Source organism: Carlito syrichta, unplaced genomic scaffold, assembly GCF_000164805.1.
Source record: "Carlito syrichta isolate Samal-C Ts95f unplaced genomic scaffold, Tarsius_syrichta-2.0.1 Scaffold305170, whole genome shotgun sequence".
NCBI lineage: Eukaryota > Metazoa > Chordata > Mammalia > Primates > Tarsiidae > Carlito > Carlito syrichta.
Window position 1 is genome coordinate 308,485 of NW_007249266.1, and position 20,095 is coordinate 328,579.

Consider the following 20,095-nt stretch of genomic DNA (forward strand, 5'->3'; position numbering starts at 1 on the left):
GTAAACGTATAAATACTTTTTCTATCAATTTTCCAAATTTTAGTCATTTTTAAAAATAAGCAATATAAAAATGAATATATTAAAAAAAGAACTTGACCTAGAGCCATAGTTTTGAAGTTAAAAAAAAAAGGGGGCTACCAAAAAATGCTGAAATGTTAAATACCTCAAAGTTTTCTGCCTAAAGTACTTAAAATTTTTTTGTTTTTAGCAACTAATTTGACGCTTACTACTACCTATTGACTTTTTTTTAAAGCTAATAAGAAAAACATTTTACACAGAAAAAGCAATCACTTCTGAAAATAAAAAATACTAGTACAAAAAATGTTTAACAAAACATCAATGAAACTAAGAGTCCAGAATCCTTACATTTATGATCAGTTAATTTTGACAAGGATATTCAAATAGCTCAATGGGAAAGGAAGAAATGGTATTAGGACAACTCAATAGCCACATACAAAAAAAATGAAGGTACCCCTACCTCACACCATACACAAAAGTTAACTCAAAAGGAACCATAGATCCAAATGTAAGAGATAAAACAATAACTCAAAAGGAACCATAGATCCAAATGTAAGAGATAAAACAATAAAATACTTCAAAGAAAATATAGGAGTAAATCTTCATGACCTTGTGATAAGCAATGGTTTCTTAGATACAATACCAAAAGCATTATCAACCACAAAAAGACAGACTTCATCCAAATTTAAAACTTATGCTATAAACGAAAGCAGCAAGAAGGTAAAAAAACAACCCACAGAATGGAAGAAAATATTTGCAAATCTTAAAACTGCTTAAGGGACTTATATCCAGAGTATATAAAGAAATCTTACAATTCAAAAATAAAAGCCATATAAATCCATTTTAAAGTGCACAAGGACTTGGATAGGTATTTCTCCAAAGCGGACATACAAATGGCCAACAAGCACAGGAAAATATGCTCAATATCATTAATCATTAGGGAAATGCAAATCAAAACCACTTCACATCCACTAGGATAGCTATAATCTATCATCAAAAAGAAATAAGGTAAGTATAGGTGAGGATGTAGAGAAATCCAATTCCTCATAAATTACTAGTGGGAATGTAAAGTGGTACAGTTACTTTGGAAAACAGTTTGGCAGTTCCTCAAATGTTAAACCTAGAATTTTATTCCTAGTTAGCTACCCAAGAGAAGTGAAAAGATATGTCATACAAAAACTTGTACAAAAATATTCACAGCAGCATTATTCATAAGGGCCAAAAACATGGAAACATGTTGGGTGTGGTAGCTCATGTCTAATCCTAGCACTTTGGGAGGCGGAGGTGAGAGGACTGCCTGAGCCCAGGGGTTCAAGATCAGCCTGGGCAGTTTGGTGAGACCTCATCTCTACAGTAAATAAAAAGATTAGCCAGGCATGGTAATTGCAAGCCTGTAGTTCCACTAGTTGAAAGACTAAGGTGAAAGGATTACTCAGGGCAAGATCAGGTGAATAGGGAGGGTGAGGCACAGGGGTCGTGCTGTTTTTGGTCAAAAACTATAGAACACTCAGCATGGTTTGGGCAGGTGCATTGCCATGGTGGAAGAACAAATCACCTGTTTGCCACAACTCGGACGTTCCTTTCATAAATCATGACACAACCTTCTCAAAACTTCCAGATAAAAATTTTGGTTGAGTGATCCGGAAGAACAAATTCCAAGTGTACTATAAGGGGCCCACCCTCCAAAAGATAATTCTAGTTTTTTTTGGTCCTCCTTGTAAGACATTTTTCTTGTTCTCAATATCTCAAAACCTAGTTGGGTTAATAACCTATAAAACAATATTAGAATAGTCAACATTTCCAAACCTATGAAAAGATTGAAGGAGTGAACATAAAACACTTCGCACAGTGCTTGGCACATGCAGGGAATATATATGATCAACTATTTGTCATTATATGTCAAATGTTCAAAAAGGCAATATGTACTTTTACAAGTTTAGGAGAGTGAAAAATGATCAATTCAGGCCTCAAGAAAGTGAAGCCTGAATTGAGTTTGTATGTATGTGTGTTTTGGGTTTTTTTTTTAGTTGGAGTCTCACTGTCACCCAGGCTGGAGTGCAGTGGCCTGCACATGGCCGCCATGGCCTCGACCTGCTGGGTTCGGGCGATCCTTCCACCTTAGCCTTCCAAGTATCTGGAACCATAGGCATGTGCGACCACACCTGGCCAATTCTAAACTGTTTCTACAGCAAAGCTGGATCTGTTTTAGCCAAATCAAGAGGATGTAGGCCACTAGTGGTTATTAAAGTAGTCAATATCCTCATGGCCTGATTAATCAGGGTGCAGACATTCTGGTACTAGTACCCTGAGGGAAGTATATTGTATTAAGGAGTTCTGCCTCTTAAGTTCTCAAGAGGAATTTATGGTCTATGTTTTTAGAAGTATACAGTTGACCCTAGCCTTAAGAATTTAAAATGTATGATTTTGACTGTGTGCTTAAACCCAAAGATTTTAATATACAGTAATTTTTGTCATTTAGGGAAGGTACAAATTCAAATAATAAGGGCTATGAGGCTGTGTAAAAGTCAGACCTCAGTTAGCTAGAAAGCCTTATCTACTATTCAGCAACCCAAAACATCTTTGTAGTACAAGATTCATATATGAAACATGTTATTAGCTATATATAACTAGAATTTTCTTAAGGTTAAAGTTTTTTATTCTTTACTAATTCAGGCAAGTTCTGGGCTGATGGTATAGCAATAATTTCTAATGATAATAACAAGCATTTATCAAGCATTTACATGCTGCTTACATGCCTTATTGCATTTAATCCTTTCAGTAACTCCATCAGATAGGTGTTATTTCTCATCTCTGTTTTACAGAAGAAAGAACTGACAGGGAAGCTAAGTAATTTAAGGTTGGTTAGATAATAAGTGGTGAACTAGATCTTTTTCAAAAATATTTTTAATAATTCTGAAATATTAACAGTTGAAATAATAGTGGCTTTAAAATGTACCTAAGCAAAACATAAGATTTCCATTGGAGGTAAAAATAAGCAATACAGGCCGTGCTTGGTGAGTCAGCCTGTAATCCCAGCAATTTGGGAGGCCGAGGCAAGTAGATTGCCTGAGCCCATGGGTTCAAAACCAACCCGGGCAACTTGGGAAGACCTTGTCTCTACAATAAAAATAAAAATAAAAATGAGCCAGGAAGCCGGTCGGTGGCTCAGCCTGTAATCCTGCTCCTTTGGGAGGCTGAGGTGAGTGGATCGCCTGGGCCTGCGGGTTCAAGACCCGCCTAGGCAGCGAGACCTCATCTCTACAATAAATCAAAAAATCAGCTGGGCGTGGCAGCGCATGCCTGTAATTCCGGCTACTCGGAAGGCTGAGGCAGAAAGATCGCCGGAGCCCAGCAGGTCGAGGCTGCAGTGGCCGGGAGTGGCCACTGCACTCCAGTCTGAGCGACAGAGTGAGACTCCAACTCAAAAAAAAAAAAAAAAAAAAAAAAAAAAAAATGAGCCAGGTGTGGTAATACGCACCAGTAGTTCTGGCTACTTGGAAGGCTGAGGTGGAAGGATCACTGGAGCCCAGCAGGTCGATGCTGGAGCGGCTGTGAGCGTGCCACTGCACTCCAGCCTGGGCGACAGAGTGAGACTCCAACTCAAAAAAATAAAAATAAAAAAATTAACCAGGCATGGTGGTGTATGCCTGTAGTTCCAGCTACTTGGAAGGCTGAGGCAGAAGGATCACCTGAGACCAGTAGTTTGAGGCTGCCGTAATCATGATTGTGCCACTATACTCCAGTCTGGGTAACAGTGAAACTCCGACTCAAAAAAAAAAAAAAAATGTAGTCCTTTAATTTATAAAATAATTAAAGATCTTTTAGATCATTTAAGTTTTATAATAATATTTTACTGCATTTTCTGGATAACAGTACACACTGTACAGTAGTGTAACATGGGCAAACACTGTAATAGTAATAAATGATTAACTTTCCTGATTAAAGAGAGGATGGAGCGAAGAGAGGGTAAGAGCACTCAAAAGGCAAACACAGTAATCAAGAATAATGTCACAAGCAATGAACCAACATCTCTTCAATAAGGCACCCATTGTGCTTGATCATCAATCAGACTTTTTAATAGATTTTTCTCCCACTTAAAATAGTCATTTCAAGGACAAACGCAATCTGGCGTCATGTTCAGTTATATACTGACATGAATTAAGAAAAGAGATCTTATCTGTTCACATCCCAAATCTAGTCTGTTCTTTTGTATTCTTCAAAGAATGCAATAAATGGTAGATCTAAAATGTAAGAAAAAAAGTTTTAAATAAAATAAAAAGCCAGTAAGCATGCCTCTGAATCACTTGATTACTTTCTTGACACATTGTTACATATGAAACTTAATATGAGCATATTAATTAATATACTGGATTTGTTTGATCCAAGATTTCCCAAAAGTCATCTCTAATATGTTAAAAGAGGGATTAAATCCTGAAGATTAAAGTAGTAAGACAAAACGAGTATACCAACTAACTCTGTAACTTTTCGGATATTCACTAACAATCCTAGACTGCCCTATCAGCAGCTCCCAGGCTTCCCACATGGGAACTTCCCACAGGACTTCCTACCCTTTTTGGTCCTGAGTCTTAACTGTGAGAGCCTTATATATCACACCACCAGCATGAAGGTTTTGGCCAGTAGCTGGGCTACTTCAAATCAAGCCAGGGAGGATGATGAAAGCCTTGCCCACGAGGTCCATGCTTTGTGCTTTGGGTACGTCTTGAGTCACCATTCCAAATGTCTTGCTTTTGCTTTTTTAGAGCCATAGTATTTCTATTTCAAATCGGGACACACGTGTGTTCAGAGAAACTTTGTTTTCGTCCTAATATGAGGCTTGAATTTTACAATGAAACATGAGGAAAAGAGCATTATAACCAAGTGCTATTTATAATCAAACCATCTGCCTCATACATTTACACTGACAAATGTTAGTCATTCATTCTGGGAAAAATAAAGCCCATTTAAATTTACCTTCAAATTATCTAAAGTACTAAGTCTGTATAATCCCTTTTTGCCTTATAGATTTAAAAAAAAAAAAAAAACTACACAAAAAGAAAATACAGGCCTCATGCCTTCAGGTTTCTCCCTCCAGTAGAGATATTTTTAATAATGCTGAGTTGCTTCTTCATCCTGAATTTAATACTCACTAAGTTTGGTGACATAAAGAGGCAACACTTTTTCATTTAGCTTAGAAGAATTTTGAGGTCCAATTCTCAATAAAAATACTTATTTTTTTTAGATGTTTTCCCAATTTAATTTTGTATGGCTAAGACATAGAGACATGCAAGTATTTTACAAGGTTTAAAAACCATAAAGTATAATATCTTCTGCTAAATACTCCAAAAAACTATAATAAACATTTAAACATAAGCAGAGATTGAAAGTTCACCTTTCCTATACATTGCAAGTTAAGCACATGCTTGAAGGACAAACACTGTTAGTAAAGCTATGTGCAATGGGTTAATAGAACTTGTGAAACCACCATTACCAACACTTCTGCATACAGAGCATGCTTGGGCTGCAGAATGGGACCTGATACCTTTAGTTCTTTAAGCCCCTGCATGTATCTCCCTTCTACATCCTGTATCTGGTCCTTAAGGTCATAGATATCCTGTAGGACATAGGAATGAACCATTGCATAAAACCATGCATAAACATATTGTAAGTGTCAAAGGATTCCAATGAAATATGACTTGCTTTTGTATATTCCAGACTAAAAGCAGAGAAATTAAAGTACAAAAAAACATAACTCCTACTCCAAACAGGTCAACAGGTCAGATGACAGTGGGACTGAGGGAACATCTAGAGTAATCAATCTGTGTTAAATATTTTCTTGGCATTAAACTCTGCTGAAAACATCACAGCAAATGCGGGCAGGATTGTATATGGAAAAAAGCTATATAAATTAAAACGTTTTAAGCACACAATTGTTTAAATTTTATAAATCATTCTTAAATAAATTTTAGTATATGCTTCACTTAGAACTAGTAAATTAATACAGGCAGCAAATTTTACTGACACAGGCAAAAGTTTTAAAAATATAATAAATGGATATGAACACAGTTATCTCTCAATGACTTGGTTACCAATCACAATTAACTAGGGAGAAAGGGAATAAAGGGAAGGAGAAGTTAAACACAAACTTTGAACACAATGTCAAATGAGACAGTCCATCCTGAGGATACCATTTAAATGATGAGAAATTTTTGCTCCAAATGTTACCGTAAACCTTATAAGAAAAATGAAACAGGTCAAATTTTAAATGGAAAATATTGTTTCCTTTGTGCCTGATCCCATTACATAAGGTCATTTCTGGATGCTTGATTTAGGTGGGAAATAACTGCCAGAGAGCCCTAAATACAAGTCTGGGACGGGTGCCATAGTTCATGCCATAATCCCAGCACTTTGGGAGGCCGAGGTGGGAGGATTGCTTGAATCCAGAAGTTCAAGACCACCCTGGGCAACATACCAAGACCTCATCTCTACAGTGGCACACGCCTGTAGTCCCAGCACTTTGGGAAGCTCAGGCAGAAAGATCAGCTGAGCCAGGAGGGCAAGGCTGTGGTTGAGCCATCATGGTGCCACTGTACTCCAGTCTGTGCAACAAAATGAGAGACCCTGACTCAAAACAAAAACAAGTCTTTGATTATAGCCAGGATGAATTATATACATTTTTGGTATTATACTTTCCCTGTCCCCATCATTCCCTCCCCGGTAGGTTCCTGTCTTTTACTCATTAATTCTTCAACAGACATTTACTGGGGACCTACTAGGAGCCAGATGCTGGGATACAAAAATATGTCATTTCCTTTAAGGGGATCATCCTCTCAAGGAAGAAAAACAAGCAACAAGTAGTGTGACAAGAGCAAGCTAAAGTCTAAAGCTGGAAGGCCATGTCCTTGTATTCTTTTGTCCTGCTAGATCGTATCATGTAAAGACAAGAGTTTATCTTATTCAACTTTCCACCCTGACACTTATGCCTGGTACACAGTAAGAGCTCAATAAATACTGACACCTTAAAAGTAATGGTTGGCCGGGTGCAATGACTCAAGCCTGAAATTCCAGCACTTTGGGAAGCTGAGGTGAGGGGATTACCTGAGCCCATGAGTTCGAGAACAGCCTGGGCAACTTGGTGAGACCTTATCTCTACAATAAAAATTTAAAAATTAGCCAGGCATGGTAGCGCATGCCTATAGTTCCGGCTACTTGGAAGGATCGCCTGAGCCCAGCAGGTCAATGCTGGGGTGGCCCTGAGTGTGCCACTGCACCCCAGCGTGAGCGACAGAGTGAGACTCCGACTCAAAGAAAGGAAAAAAAAAGCCATGGCCATGCTCTCCATCTCTGTCACTGTTCCAAACCTCCCTATCCTTCCTTAACTCCCAGCCCACTTTCACCTGCAATCCATTTCACAAGCCTGACTCCTCTCTTCCTACTTCAACTATAATCTTACTCAGTTACCACCTGTCCCTACCTCCTGTACTACGTCAGTGGGAGGGGACCTTCAGTCTAGGCTAGTCCATCGATCTGAGCCCTGGACTCTCCTCTCACCAACTCAGGCTCTACTCTGTCAGTTATCCCCTATCCTTCCTCAACCTTTAACTCTCTCTCTACTGGCTCAATCCAACCAATGAAAATAATAATCAATCCTACTTTTAATAGAAAGCAAAAATCTCTTCAACTTCTATCTCTGCCTCCCTACCTATTGCCCAACTAACACTGTCTCTCATATTTTCTTCAGAGTTAGTTTCTTACATTTTTCTCTCCTCACAGTTTTGACTTACTCACCTCATGCTCATTGTTCAACCACAGGGTTACCAGCTTCCGATGCTACCTCTTAAAGTTATCTTTAAGAATATAATCATGGCTAGGCTCAGTGGTTCATTCCTGTAATCCCAGTACTTTGGAATGCCAAGGCTGGAAGATTGCTTGAGGGTAGGAATTCAAGATCAGTCTGGGCAGCATAATAAGACCTCATCTCTGTCTAAAAAAAAAAACAGCAGGTTGAGGCTGCAGTGGCTGGGAGCGGCCACTGCATTCCAGTCTGGGCGACAGAGTTGAGACTCCAACTCAAAAAAAAAAAAAATCAAAAAATTATCCAGGCATGATGGCATACACCTACAGTCCCAAATACTTGGGAGACTGAGGCAGAAGGATTGCCTGAGCCCAGGAGTTGAAGGCTATAGTGAGTCATTGTGATCATGCCACTGCACTCTAGCCTGGGTGACAGAATGAAAGCTCAACTCCAAAAAAAAAAAAAAGAATGCTATCAGGCTGGGCATAGTGGCTTATACCTGTAATCCCAATACTTTGGGAGGCCAAGGCAGGAGGACTGTGTAAGGCAAGGAGTGTGAGACCAGCATGGGCAACATAGCAAAACTCCACCTCTTCAAAAACTTCAGCCTTCTCTCTCATCCACCACCACTCCTCACTTCTCACCCTACCCTCTGGCAACTTTGCTACACAGATAAAGTTCTGGTTCTTTAAATGCATCCCTCTGAGAAAGATTTTCCCCACTGATTTCTTTGCCTGGTTATTTTCATTCTTCCTTCAAACCTTAGCTCAGTTTGTCTTCTTTCAAAAGCCTTTTGTTATCTTTTCTCCCAGCCCAAGTGAAATGATGCTTTTCTGAATTACCTTAACAACCCCATTCTTGCTGTTACCATAGTACCGTACCACTGGGTTTTACTGGTTTCTATCGGTTTGTCTTCTCTATAAGACAGTGACCTTCTTAAAGTCAGAATATGTTTTGCTGCCTAAATCTCCAAGGCCCAGTGCTCACTGAATGACTGCAATTCTCCTAGGGCCCTTCCTCCATTTTTCATAAATACTAGGTTTGGCAAATAAATAACCAAATACATTTTTAATGTTCTCATCTTCTAAATAAAAGGGTTAATATAAGGAAGGAGACTCAATTAATTGGTCAAATAAGCTTTCCATTATCTCAGGTATTTCTGTTACCCAAATATTATTATATTTCTATTATGAAAAACTGCTTAACTATACTTAAACAGCCAAATAACATCATATTGGTTCAAAAAACTAATAATTCTGAATCTGGTCCTTTGTATATCCACATATTTTCCATTTAAAATATGGCCAACTATTTCTGAGATAATTACCTTTACATACATTAAAAAGGTTTTTTTGGCATTTGTATATTAGCAGAACTTGTTCCAATACCATCAAATTTTCAGGAACGAGAAAAGAAATTAACTAATTAGAATTAACTAATCTTCCTTTCAGGCTCTGAAACATCTGAGTCACATTTTAAACCGTATTAATATTTTTAAAAGAACTCATATTCCTTCTTTCTACTAAGTCATATTAAATTTTAAAAGTACCAGTATATACTACCAAGAAGCCAAAAGACTGCTTTTAAAAAGAAAACCAAACTGCAGTTTACCCGCAATTCACTTAAGGAAGTGTCTGGATCTATTAAGCTGCTGGTGTCCCCACTTCCTCGTCTGGATGAGTTTCCACTAAGAGGGGTAGTTGCAGAGGCAGAATTTCGAGATGAAGGCTAGAGAGAAAGAAATATGATACCTCTAAGTCTTGTTTCTTTAAGAATATGTTTGCTGTGGAAGCTAAAAATGGGACAGGATGGTGGGGGCAGATGTGGGCTTCATATGCAATCAATGGGCAATTTAGATTGGCTTTAGGGGAGGAGGCATTTGGAGAAAAGCCCAGGTATACCAAGCGTAATTTCATTAACTCAAACATCTTATCAGAATCTAGAACTCATATCAACAATCAAGGAACTTGTTTTTAATGGGAGTTTGTTTACTTTCCAAGTTTATTTTTACTATACTATAAACATGACTGAGGTGAGCACATCAGATTAATTTAAAGCAGTTTTAGAATTTTATAACTGGTATGCTAATTAGCACTTCCCCTATTTAGTTCCTGAGACTGCTTCTTAAGAATCTCTTCTTTTTCTAATACTTTGTTGAGAAGATGAAGCTACCATTCACATCTGAGAGCAGCAACACTATATATCACTATAAGTTTAGACTGCTCTTCCCAAAATTAGTTTAAATCTGAGATTATGCTACTGGTTCATCAACAGCATGGATCTGTGCTGTCCAACATACTAGCCATTAGGTACATGTAGCTATTAAGCATTTGAAATGTAGTTAGTCCAAATTGAGATTTGAGCATCAAATACATACCAGATTTTGAAGGTTTAGTATAGAAAAAAGAATAAAATATATCTCATTAATTATTCTTATATTGAGTATATGTTGAAATATTTTGGACATCTGGGTTCAATAGAATATATTAAAGTAATTTTACCTGTTTCTTTTTATTTTTTAAATGTGGTTACCAGAAAATTTAAACTTACATATATGCTTACATTTGTGGCTTGCATTACATTTCTATTGGACAGAGTTGACTTATCTTAGGTAAAACTGCATAAAAATCAATCCTGATAAATCATTTTCCTAATGAACTTTCTAACAAAACTTTTAGAAGAGAGAAATTAACACAAAGCAACTGCTAGAAAAAAGTGGTTTTATTTCAAGAAATAATTATCTATAAAAGAAAAAAAACAGTTCTCACAGTTTGTCACCACCATTCCTAAAGACACCTCATTTTCATTGTTTAATGACTTCTTCTTAGGATCAATTTCTAAAGGAATAAAAATCCAGAGCAGCCAAAAGCTTAAGAGGTGACATTCAAGGAATAAAATGCTATGTCTTTTCTCTTCCCAGGGCTTCACATGATTTAACTTCGGAGGAATTTTAGAGGGTCAAGGACAGGAAATAGATTAAGGGAGGAAGAGCAGCTCCATTAGACGAACTGTTGTAAAATAAAAAACGAACAAGTAATAGTAAGTAAGTTTAACTGACCTTGAGAACTTAATTCCCTTACATATTTACATACTCACCCTTGTGTAATTTTCAGCATACTGTTTGTCAGATTTTTCATCCAACTAGAAAAGAACAGAGATAAAGATCAGAAAAGATGCTTAGCATGTTGTTTTTTAAGGGAAAAAAAATAAGTAATCTTATCTGAGTTTTCCAAGTTCAATGATGTTTGAAACCTAAAAATAAACATACTGAAACTGAAATAAAATTTTTAGTTTCACATAAGAAATATGTTAAGAACTTTAATTCTTACCCTAAGGAAAACACGAAGTAAGCAAACTGTTTACTCAAAAATTTAGAACCTTTAGATACATTTTTTTCATGGTATTTAAAACACATTAAAGAAGGTTACACACAAATTAAAATTTTAGCACTGAAATGTTAATATAAAAAAGTTTGCAGGTATCAAAAGTCTGGTAAAGCCAAAAGCCAAAAAGTTTTATTTTTAAACATTATTATGACACAGACCACATAGATAAGACTAGTACATTTCACCAAAAAGGGTCAGATTGGACTAAAGCATGCTAAATATATCATCAAAATATTTTACCCAACATCACTAAGGATGTTTTGCTTTTTGTCTTAAGTAATACATGCACACATGTCAAAAAAAAATTCAAACAACCCAAAAGGGTGTGAGAAGTAGGCCTCTTTCCCTACCATGCCATACTCTGATGACCAATCTCCAATGAAAACTAACTCCTGTCTTTCAAAAATTCTAACATATATTCTACATACTTTTTTTTTTTTTTTTTGGAGTTGGAGTGCAATGGCATGCTCACGGCCACCCCAGTGTCGATCTGCTGGGCTTAGGCAATCCTTCTGCCCCAGCCTTTCAAGTGGCTGGAACTATAGGTGTGTGCTACCACACCCAGCTAATTTTTTGATTTATTGCAGTGATGAGGTCTCACCAAGTTGCCCAGGCTGTTCTTGAACCCATGGGCTCAGCAATCCCCTCATCTCGGTCTCCCAAAGTGCTGGGATTATAGGCTTGAGTCATTGTGCCCGGCCACATTCTACATCTTCTTTTACCCTTTACCAAGTCTCAGAGATCTGAGAAAGTGCTTCATTTTTCTGCAAAGCATTTACCATTCCCTGACACTATGATATTTATCCATTTATTTATTGTCTGCTCTCTTTTGATAATGTAAGCTCTATGTATGTATGTTCTTTTCTGTATTCCTAGTACTAAGAATAGTGCCTGACATATAGACGGATTCAAAATTTGTTGGATGAATGATTAATGAATCATACCCCATCTGTACTGATAGACTTACTACATTTATTTTAACAGCTTCATTGTAGCTTAATATCTCAACTTACCATAACTCTTTTCTATTAACCTATTTTTTGCTGATAGACTTTAAGGTTGTTTCAGATAGTTTTTCAAGAAAGGAGGTACCTTAAAAGTCTAGTCCAAAACTCTGACTTTATAGCTAAGAAAGAAGAAATTCAGAGGTGAAAGATTTTGCTGAAGGTTGTAGAGCTGAGTCCAAATCTTAGTTTTGTGGATTTTCATTCCAATGTTCATATTATTTACCTGCATATATATTCTATCCCAATTACCAGAAGAAGAAAAAAGTCACATAGGGATTTAACTAAATGAAAACATACCCAGACTCCAACTCTTACACCAACCTTCTCAACCCAATCTAGAAAGAGACCTGAAAATCTTCCTCAGTTAATTATTAAAACACAAAACATAATTATTTCTGGCTCTATTCAGATCACTTCATCCTTACTTCCTCATATTTGAAAGTTTTTAGTGTTCTTTTTATTACTCACATTCATCATATTTATGACCTTGTATTATAAGCACTATATCAGTAATAAAAACACTATTTTAGATAACTTTTTGCTACTCTTGCTGTTAACTTTCAAAAAGAAACTATTTTAGTTCATTTATATTTTTAAAACATGTTTTTGAATGTTTTAAAATACTTAAAATGTTTTAAAACAAACAGGAAATGACATTGAAATTTTTAAAATTCTGTACTGCCAATTATTGTCATAAAAAGGAATAACCCTACATCACATCTGTACTACTAAAACGCACTAATATGTGTTATTCTTCAAGATGAAATATTATACCTGAATAAACTGCCTTATTTTCTTCAGAATATTTTCTGATACTTTTCTGCTAATGAGTTAAAGAGAAAACCAAGAAGCATTCAATAATAAAATATTCTAAATTTATTGGAAATCCTCATACCTACTTCTCAGAAAAATGACCCTAAAATCCACCCATTTAGTAACAGCACATCATTTTGGAATAATCTTACATTTCACAGGCTGCATCACTGAACTAGTCCGCTGCAATGTTGGCTCTATTGCTTTCACTATCTTCTGATAGCTCCCAATTGTCTCAACCCAAACTGATCATGAGCCAAACCTCAAGGTTTGCTAACCCAGCAAAAACTGTCCAGAGGAGCCATGCAGCAGTCCACTTATTTTGACTGCAGTGACTTGGCCAGAGACTCTTCAGTTCTCATTTCTGAGACTTGTGCTATATTATGTGTTGTCTTCTATTTAGACAACAAGCTTGCCAAAACCTGGTCCACAACGGGGTAGCCAAAATATGTCCTTTAAAGTTCTAAATTTATTGTCAGCATTTTAAAATCAGAAATGTTTACTTGAAAATGCAGATTTCTAGCTCATCTTTTTTTAAAAAAGTGGAAGAGGAAGAGAGTATCTATCAATATCAAGTTCTCTATTTGTCTACAAAATAAACTGAAATACCCTTTAAAAGAAATACGATTAGGATGGGCACAGTGGCTCCCAGCACTTTGGGAGGCCAAGGTGAGATGATTACCTGAGCCCCCAGGCTCGAGACCAGCCTGGGCAACTTGGTGAGACCGCATCTCTACAATAAATCAAAAAATTAGCCAGACATGGTGGCACGTGTCTGTAGTTCCAGCTGCTTGAAAAGCTGAGCTCAGCAGGTCAAGGCTGCAATGGCCGTGAGCGTGCCACTGTACTCCAGCCTGGGTGATAGAGTGAGACTCCAACTCAAAAAAGAAAGAAAGAAAGACTATCAGAGAAAGTTATTTGCTCTAGAGAGAAGCTCAGCAAATATTTTAGGCTTTACCAAGAGGCAAAATTAGAGGTTCTAAATAGATACCTATATAACCATTTAAAAATATAAAAACCAGTGGTTCACAGGCTGTAAAATAACAGGGAGTTAGCTGGATTTGCAAACCCCTGCTCTAGAGAATCTTCTGTTTATGTTAAAGAGTTATATTTAATTAGCAGAGGCAGGGGGAAACTTTAAAAACTGTCAACCTTTCACTTCGGTGTAGTTACTAAAGTAAGTCACCAAGAAATAAATATAAGAACATAACCATTAATTCAGACATTACAAATAAAAAAATGAGGGTAGGCATGTTGGCAAATGCCTGTAATCCCAGCACTTTGGGAGGCCGAGGTGGGAGGATTGCTTGATTCCACAAGTTCAAGATCAGCCTAGGCAAACTAATGACACCTTGTTTCTACAAAAACTCAAAAAATTAGCCAGGTATGGTAGCGTGCACCTGTAGTCCCAGCTACTCTAGAGGCTGAGGTAGAAGGATCATCTGAGCCCAGTAGGTCAAGGCCGCAGTGAGCTGTGATGGTGCCACTGCACTCCAGCCTACACAACAGAGTGAGATTCCAACAAACAAAATAAAATACATACGAGGTTGACAGAACTCAAATTTTTTAAGATAACAGATGTCCACAATAAATTTAACTGTCTATACCTATGGAAAAAACAGGCTACTAAGTAAATTTATTTTAAAAAGTCAACATTTCAGGGGGATGACTTGGGAGTCAGACTTCTTTTTATGTGGAGTCCTTGATTCAACCCATAGCAAGATTACTGTTGCACAGTCAGATTTGAGAACCAATGTTCTGGAATACTGAAGGACCACACTTAAAATTATCTTCTAGGATTAAAATAGTTCAGAAATGGCTATTTAAATACCAGTGAAGTGCTAATTGTAAATAATTATCTCTTCATTAAAAAACTAATGCCTAATGCGTCTATTAAGAAATGCTGGCAGGACCCGGATGGAAGCAAGATGGTGGGCTGGCGGTGAGGCCCGGTCGAGGGATGGACATTGCTATGACTTGAAGCAGAACATAAGAGCGACTTCTCTTCAGGACATCTTTTTTCTCATCACCTGATCCACCATGGCTAGAGCAGCAGTAAAGTGGGTGATGGCAGAGGCCTATCTTAAAGCATTTATTTCCAACCCCAAATGGAGCTTTATATTGTGTTTGTAATAAGTCTCCGTATTCTTCTCTACCAGATGACTATAATTGCAAAGTCGAGCTTGCGCTGATGTGGGACGGCAGGACGATTGTGTGCTACCAACTTTCTGTGGACATTCCGTATGAACACACAAGAGTATCACAGACGTCGTATGAAACTGAACCCTCCAAAGGACAGATGATCCTGAGTGTCTTGGGAGTCAGAGCGAAGGCACCCACTTGCTGTTGAAAGAGTACAGCCTGGTGCATTCACTCATGTGGTATGGAGTAAAGTAGTAACAATAAATGTCTTTCATGTAAAAAAAAGAAAGAGAGAAAGAAATGCTGCCTCTCATTTTCTCCAAAGGGCTTGACAAGCAAGGGAGCCTTGGTCCACCGGCGAAACATTAGTGTCAGAATGGAGGGCGGTATCACAGAAAGAAAATCAGGCTCTTTCTTTTAGAACAGCAGGTAGATCCTAATGTACTGGCTGGAGTTCATTAAGACAAATGCTCCAAGGAACCTCTACTGAAAAATCTTTCCTAAATTCAGTTCCTGGTGAATGTGTAAGCAATGGGTAGAAACACTTCTTCAAAACAATGTCATTTGTAATCCAAATGTTTAAAATCTATTCAGATTCTTCCCAGTCACTACAAATTAGTGACACTTTACTAAGTAGTAAATTTTATTATTCAGTTTTCAAAGTCTATTTATAACCTCATAGATTCCCTAAAAACAAAAGGATAAAGAATTTTTTTTAACTGATCAGAAGTGTCTGAATAAGGAATGGGTATTAGATGAGACTGAGGAAATACTTTTTTATTTCATTAGGTATGATGACATAATAGATCTGAAAAAAATTCTCAGAGATACATAGTGAACTATTTATTGAGAAACAACACGAGAATTTAAAATAATTCAGAAAAAAATGAGGGAAAAGGAAGAAATCAGTGAAACAAAATTGGTAAAATATTGACAATTATTGCAGATGCTGGCTGATGAGTCCTACAGGGAGAAATCTTCACAGGAGAAAAGTTTTTGCTTTTTTTAAACAAATAACTACATTTTATGAATAAATCTTGAAACTACATTTTCAAATAAATATTTCCTTGATAGTAAATCAAGTTCCCACTTTTACAACAACTAGCATATTAGCAGTTAGTCACAAGTCTGAGACACATAACCACTCCATGCAATACACTCACGCTGGTCAAATCTGGGATACTGATGTCATCCACCTCAGAGACAACACTTCCCCTATGATTGGAGCGACTAAAATAATCAGCAGCAGAAACCTTTCAGTCAGAAAAAATAAGATGCTTTAAAAGTTAAGAAAAGAGAGGAGAAAAATATAAGAACATTGGCTGATGGGGGAAAGTTTTTATAAAATTTTTTTGGTATGTGATAAAGTATGAAATGAAATAAAGAAACTGGTGCAATTAACTAATTCAAAAAAGTAAAAAAGAAAAGAAATTTCTAAATGAAATCACAGCTCTCTAAATTAAGATTTTTATTCGTCTTAACTAGAGTTCTATACTACAGAGAACATTTACTGCTTGAGGACCAGCCAATCTGTTTAAAACATTCATCACCCTCAACAGGGGGGTTTCTAGGATAGTGTCTAACTAAAGTCCCTACTCTGTTTCACAAGAGTTATCATTCATTGTAGATATCAACGCTGTTAGGTATATGTTGAATGCAGAATTATTTGCTTACTGACCTCTTTGCCCAGTTTCCAAACAGGTCTCAGCTCAAAGCTCAATTCCTCAGAGAAGCACTTCTAACTACCCCATCCAAAAGGTCACCCAGACACATACCCACCCTTCAAATGTTCCCTATCACATTCCCTACTTTTTCTCTTCACAGTCCCTGGAATTTCTTTTTGTTCCTTTCTTTACTAGCTTATTTTCTATCTTACTGGGATATAAGTTCCATAAAGTCAGAATCTGGTCTATCTGACTTACCACATTATCCTTATCCCTTAACGCAGTGCCTCAAATATAATAGGCACTCCATAAGCAGTTATTAAATTAATAACTGAATTTTTTATTTTTTACCTCATTCACCAGCCATTTCTTATCTCAGCTTTTACCTTGCTTTAAAACTCTTGCCATAAAAGAAAGGAATTTGGAAGCCCATCCACAAACAGGCCTACAAAGTTTTGCTAAGGGCTAATAAAAATGGATTTATACATACTAATATTTATTGGTACCTACTGTCTCAAAATTATGACAGGCATTTTCTATATAGTAATTCACTTAATCCAAATATTAAGCTTATCTACAAAGATAGCCATTAACATTATACAAATAAAGAAACAGTCATTCGCACAACAAACAGGCTATAGAAGTGGATGCAAGCCCAAGCATCATTATTTTTAAGTCCCTGCCCTTTCCACTCCACTCCTAAGTTGCTTCCGGGTGCTATGGCTTATTCTTTCTCCTTTAGCTGTGATGGCGAGCATTAATTGGTTTGCTAAGGAACCACAATTGCTTTAATTAGATAAATGAATTTTTGGCAATAAACCTCACAAACATTTGGTGTTCCCTTTCGTATGAAAACTTGGGTTTATAATCTTTCACATAACATGACTAGTATTAAATGGCTCTCTAGTTTTCTTAAAGGAATTACAGTCACTTAGAGCTCTTCCTTCTTTATTCTAGCTCTATTCTGACATGACTAGTATTAAATGGCTCTCTAGTTTTCTTAAAGGAATTACAGTCACTTAGAGCTCTTCCTTCTTTATTCTAGCTCTATTCTGACATACCATCCTCAACAATATAATTTTCAAATCAATTCCTTAAATATAACAAAATGTCAGCAGTTTTCTATACTATTTCTGGGTTCATAAAAGAATAACTTGAAATTATATCATTTGTATTCTAATACAACTATTTGTTGTCCCTACAATTTTTTAGTTAAATGTCTAAGATTAGAATTTTTTTTTTTTTTTTTTTTGTGTTGGAGTCTCACTCTGTCACCCAGACTGGAGTGCAGTGGCCACTCCCGGCCACCGCAGCCTCAATCTGGGCTGCGGCATCCTTCCGCCTCAGCGCGCTCCGGCGATCCTTCCGCCTCAGCCTTCCAAGTAGCTGGAACTACAGGCGCGCGCTACCACACCGGGCTAATTTTTGATTTATTGTAGAGATGAGGTCTTGCCAAGTTGCCCAGGCAGGTCTCGAACCCGCGGGCTCAGGCAATCCACTCACCTCAGCCTCCCAAAGGTGCGGGATTATAGGCTGAGCCACCGAGCCTGGTTTAAGATTAGAATTTTTAACTTTTGCCATCAGCAACTCTTAATAAATTCACAGGTCTTTTCTTTTCTTCTTTTGAGATGAGGTCTCGCTCTGTCACCCAGGCTGGAATGCTCAAGTGATCCTCTCACCTCAGCCTCCCAAATAGCCAGGATTATAGGCACACACCACCATGCTTGGTTTACAGATCTTAATAGGTGGATAAACACTGGTTAAACCCAAATACAATAAAGAAAGCAACTGAGGGTAACATGATGTGTAAACCATAGTTACAAGGTTTATACAACGTGAAAGCAATAGTTTTGCTTGAGAAACTTATTTTTGGTGAACTGTATACACAAATGCATATGCATCAAACAATAACAAAGAATAAAAAGTAAAAACCTTTCAAATAATTGCCAATGTGTAAGAGATGTGAAGAAGCAAGTTATTAATGAAAGTACGCATAGCCCATTAGAGAGTATGTATTCTCAAGAACACATTTTATAAGGCAAATTGCTAATATAAACTAAATTTGAGGAAAATGTGCATTTTGTCAAATGAAAATTTCACTTTCCAATAGGTTTCACATGATCACATGTTGTCATTTTAAAACTCATCATATTTGTTTGCATGCAAACCACGCTCACCACACTCTCCCTTCGCCCACGACTGGCACGATCAGAAGACACAATGCTCACGGTGTCATCGTTGGTAAACTATAGATATCAAATGCAGATAATGAAAATGATACAATTTCAGTACAGTTCTTATTATCTGATCATAAGCACATTAGGGGAGGTTTTGAGAAGTCTACAAATACTCTATGTAGAAAAGCTGTGTCAAGGCATAGTAAACTGTTGCTAAAAATCAAAAGATATTTCCCAAAAGCACAAAGAATAAAGAGAATCTTATCTTTTACTTAAGTTAAATTATAGAAGGGGAGGGCATAAGTAAATTAGCCAAATCCAGCTAGGAATTTCATGTTTTTTAAACTTCAGGTCCTTCGGGAGCTCATAACACTAAAAGTTATAGTTTGGGAAAGAAAATTTTAAAAATATTTTAAAGTGAAATAATATAAGTCAAAGACAGAATTTCCTACCAACAAAAACAATGAAGTGGTGATTCTTATTTTCCTTTATTCATTCCTATGCAACTAGAGCAGATGTTTTTAAGATCACCCTACATGGGGCAGTCTTCTTCCTGCTTTACCAGCCAAAAACTCATCTATAGTATGTGTAGTTTGTCTCCATTCTGACATCACTAAGAAACCATTCTGGCATCACTAAGATAGTAGCTCTGAACCCAATTTGCAAATGAAATAGGATCTAGCCAGTTCACAAAGACAAGATCCTACACTTCATTGAAAATATAATATTATAAGCTAGGCACAGTAATGCACGCCTGTAGTCCCAGATTCTCAGGATGCTGAGGTGGGAGGAATGCTTGAGCCCAGAAGTTCAAATCTAACCTGAGCAACACAGCAAGACTCCTACCTCCAAACAAACAAACATATGTACACACACACACACACACACAAATTTTGTTTGCAAGAGACCATCACATTTGGGACACTAAAAATGCTACCAGACCTAAGAATTGCCAAGAGGAATTGTATTACAGGGTGGGTTACAGTAAACTTCTTTCTTATGTGGAAAAAAGAAAGTTTTTAGTCCCTTAAACATTCCTGTATAATTTTCTGTTAAATACAGGAGTTGTATTTTTGAAAAGTGCCACTTGCAAATG

General features: G+C 37.0%; 1 protein-coding gene across 7 annotated transcripts in view; it reads right to left on the reverse strand.

Moving 5' to 3' along the window:
* LRRFIP2 (LRR binding FLII interacting protein 2) overlaps nucleotides 1-20,095 on the reverse strand; it is a 129,592-nt gene that overhangs the window by 34,258 nt on the left and 75,239 nt on the right. For 3 of the 7 annotated variants that reach the window (XM_008061265.2, XM_021714054.1, XM_021714053.1), the window contains 3 exons: nucleotides 10,907-10,951; nucleotides 9,422-9,538; nucleotides 5,558-5,629 (listed from right to left, as the gene is read on the reverse strand). In XM_008061265.2, coding sequence (XP_008059456.1) covers nucleotides 5,558-5,629; nucleotides 9,422-9,538; nucleotides 10,907-10,951 — 234 coding nt within the window. Of the gene's footprint in view, nucleotides 1-5,557; nucleotides 5,630-9,421; nucleotides 9,539-10,906; nucleotides 10,952-16,321; nucleotides 16,412-18,999; nucleotides 19,069-20,095 lie in introns of all 7 variants that reach the window. The other 4 variants (XM_021714052.1, XM_021714055.1, XM_008061264.2 and 1 more) reach the window with 3 other exon arrangements.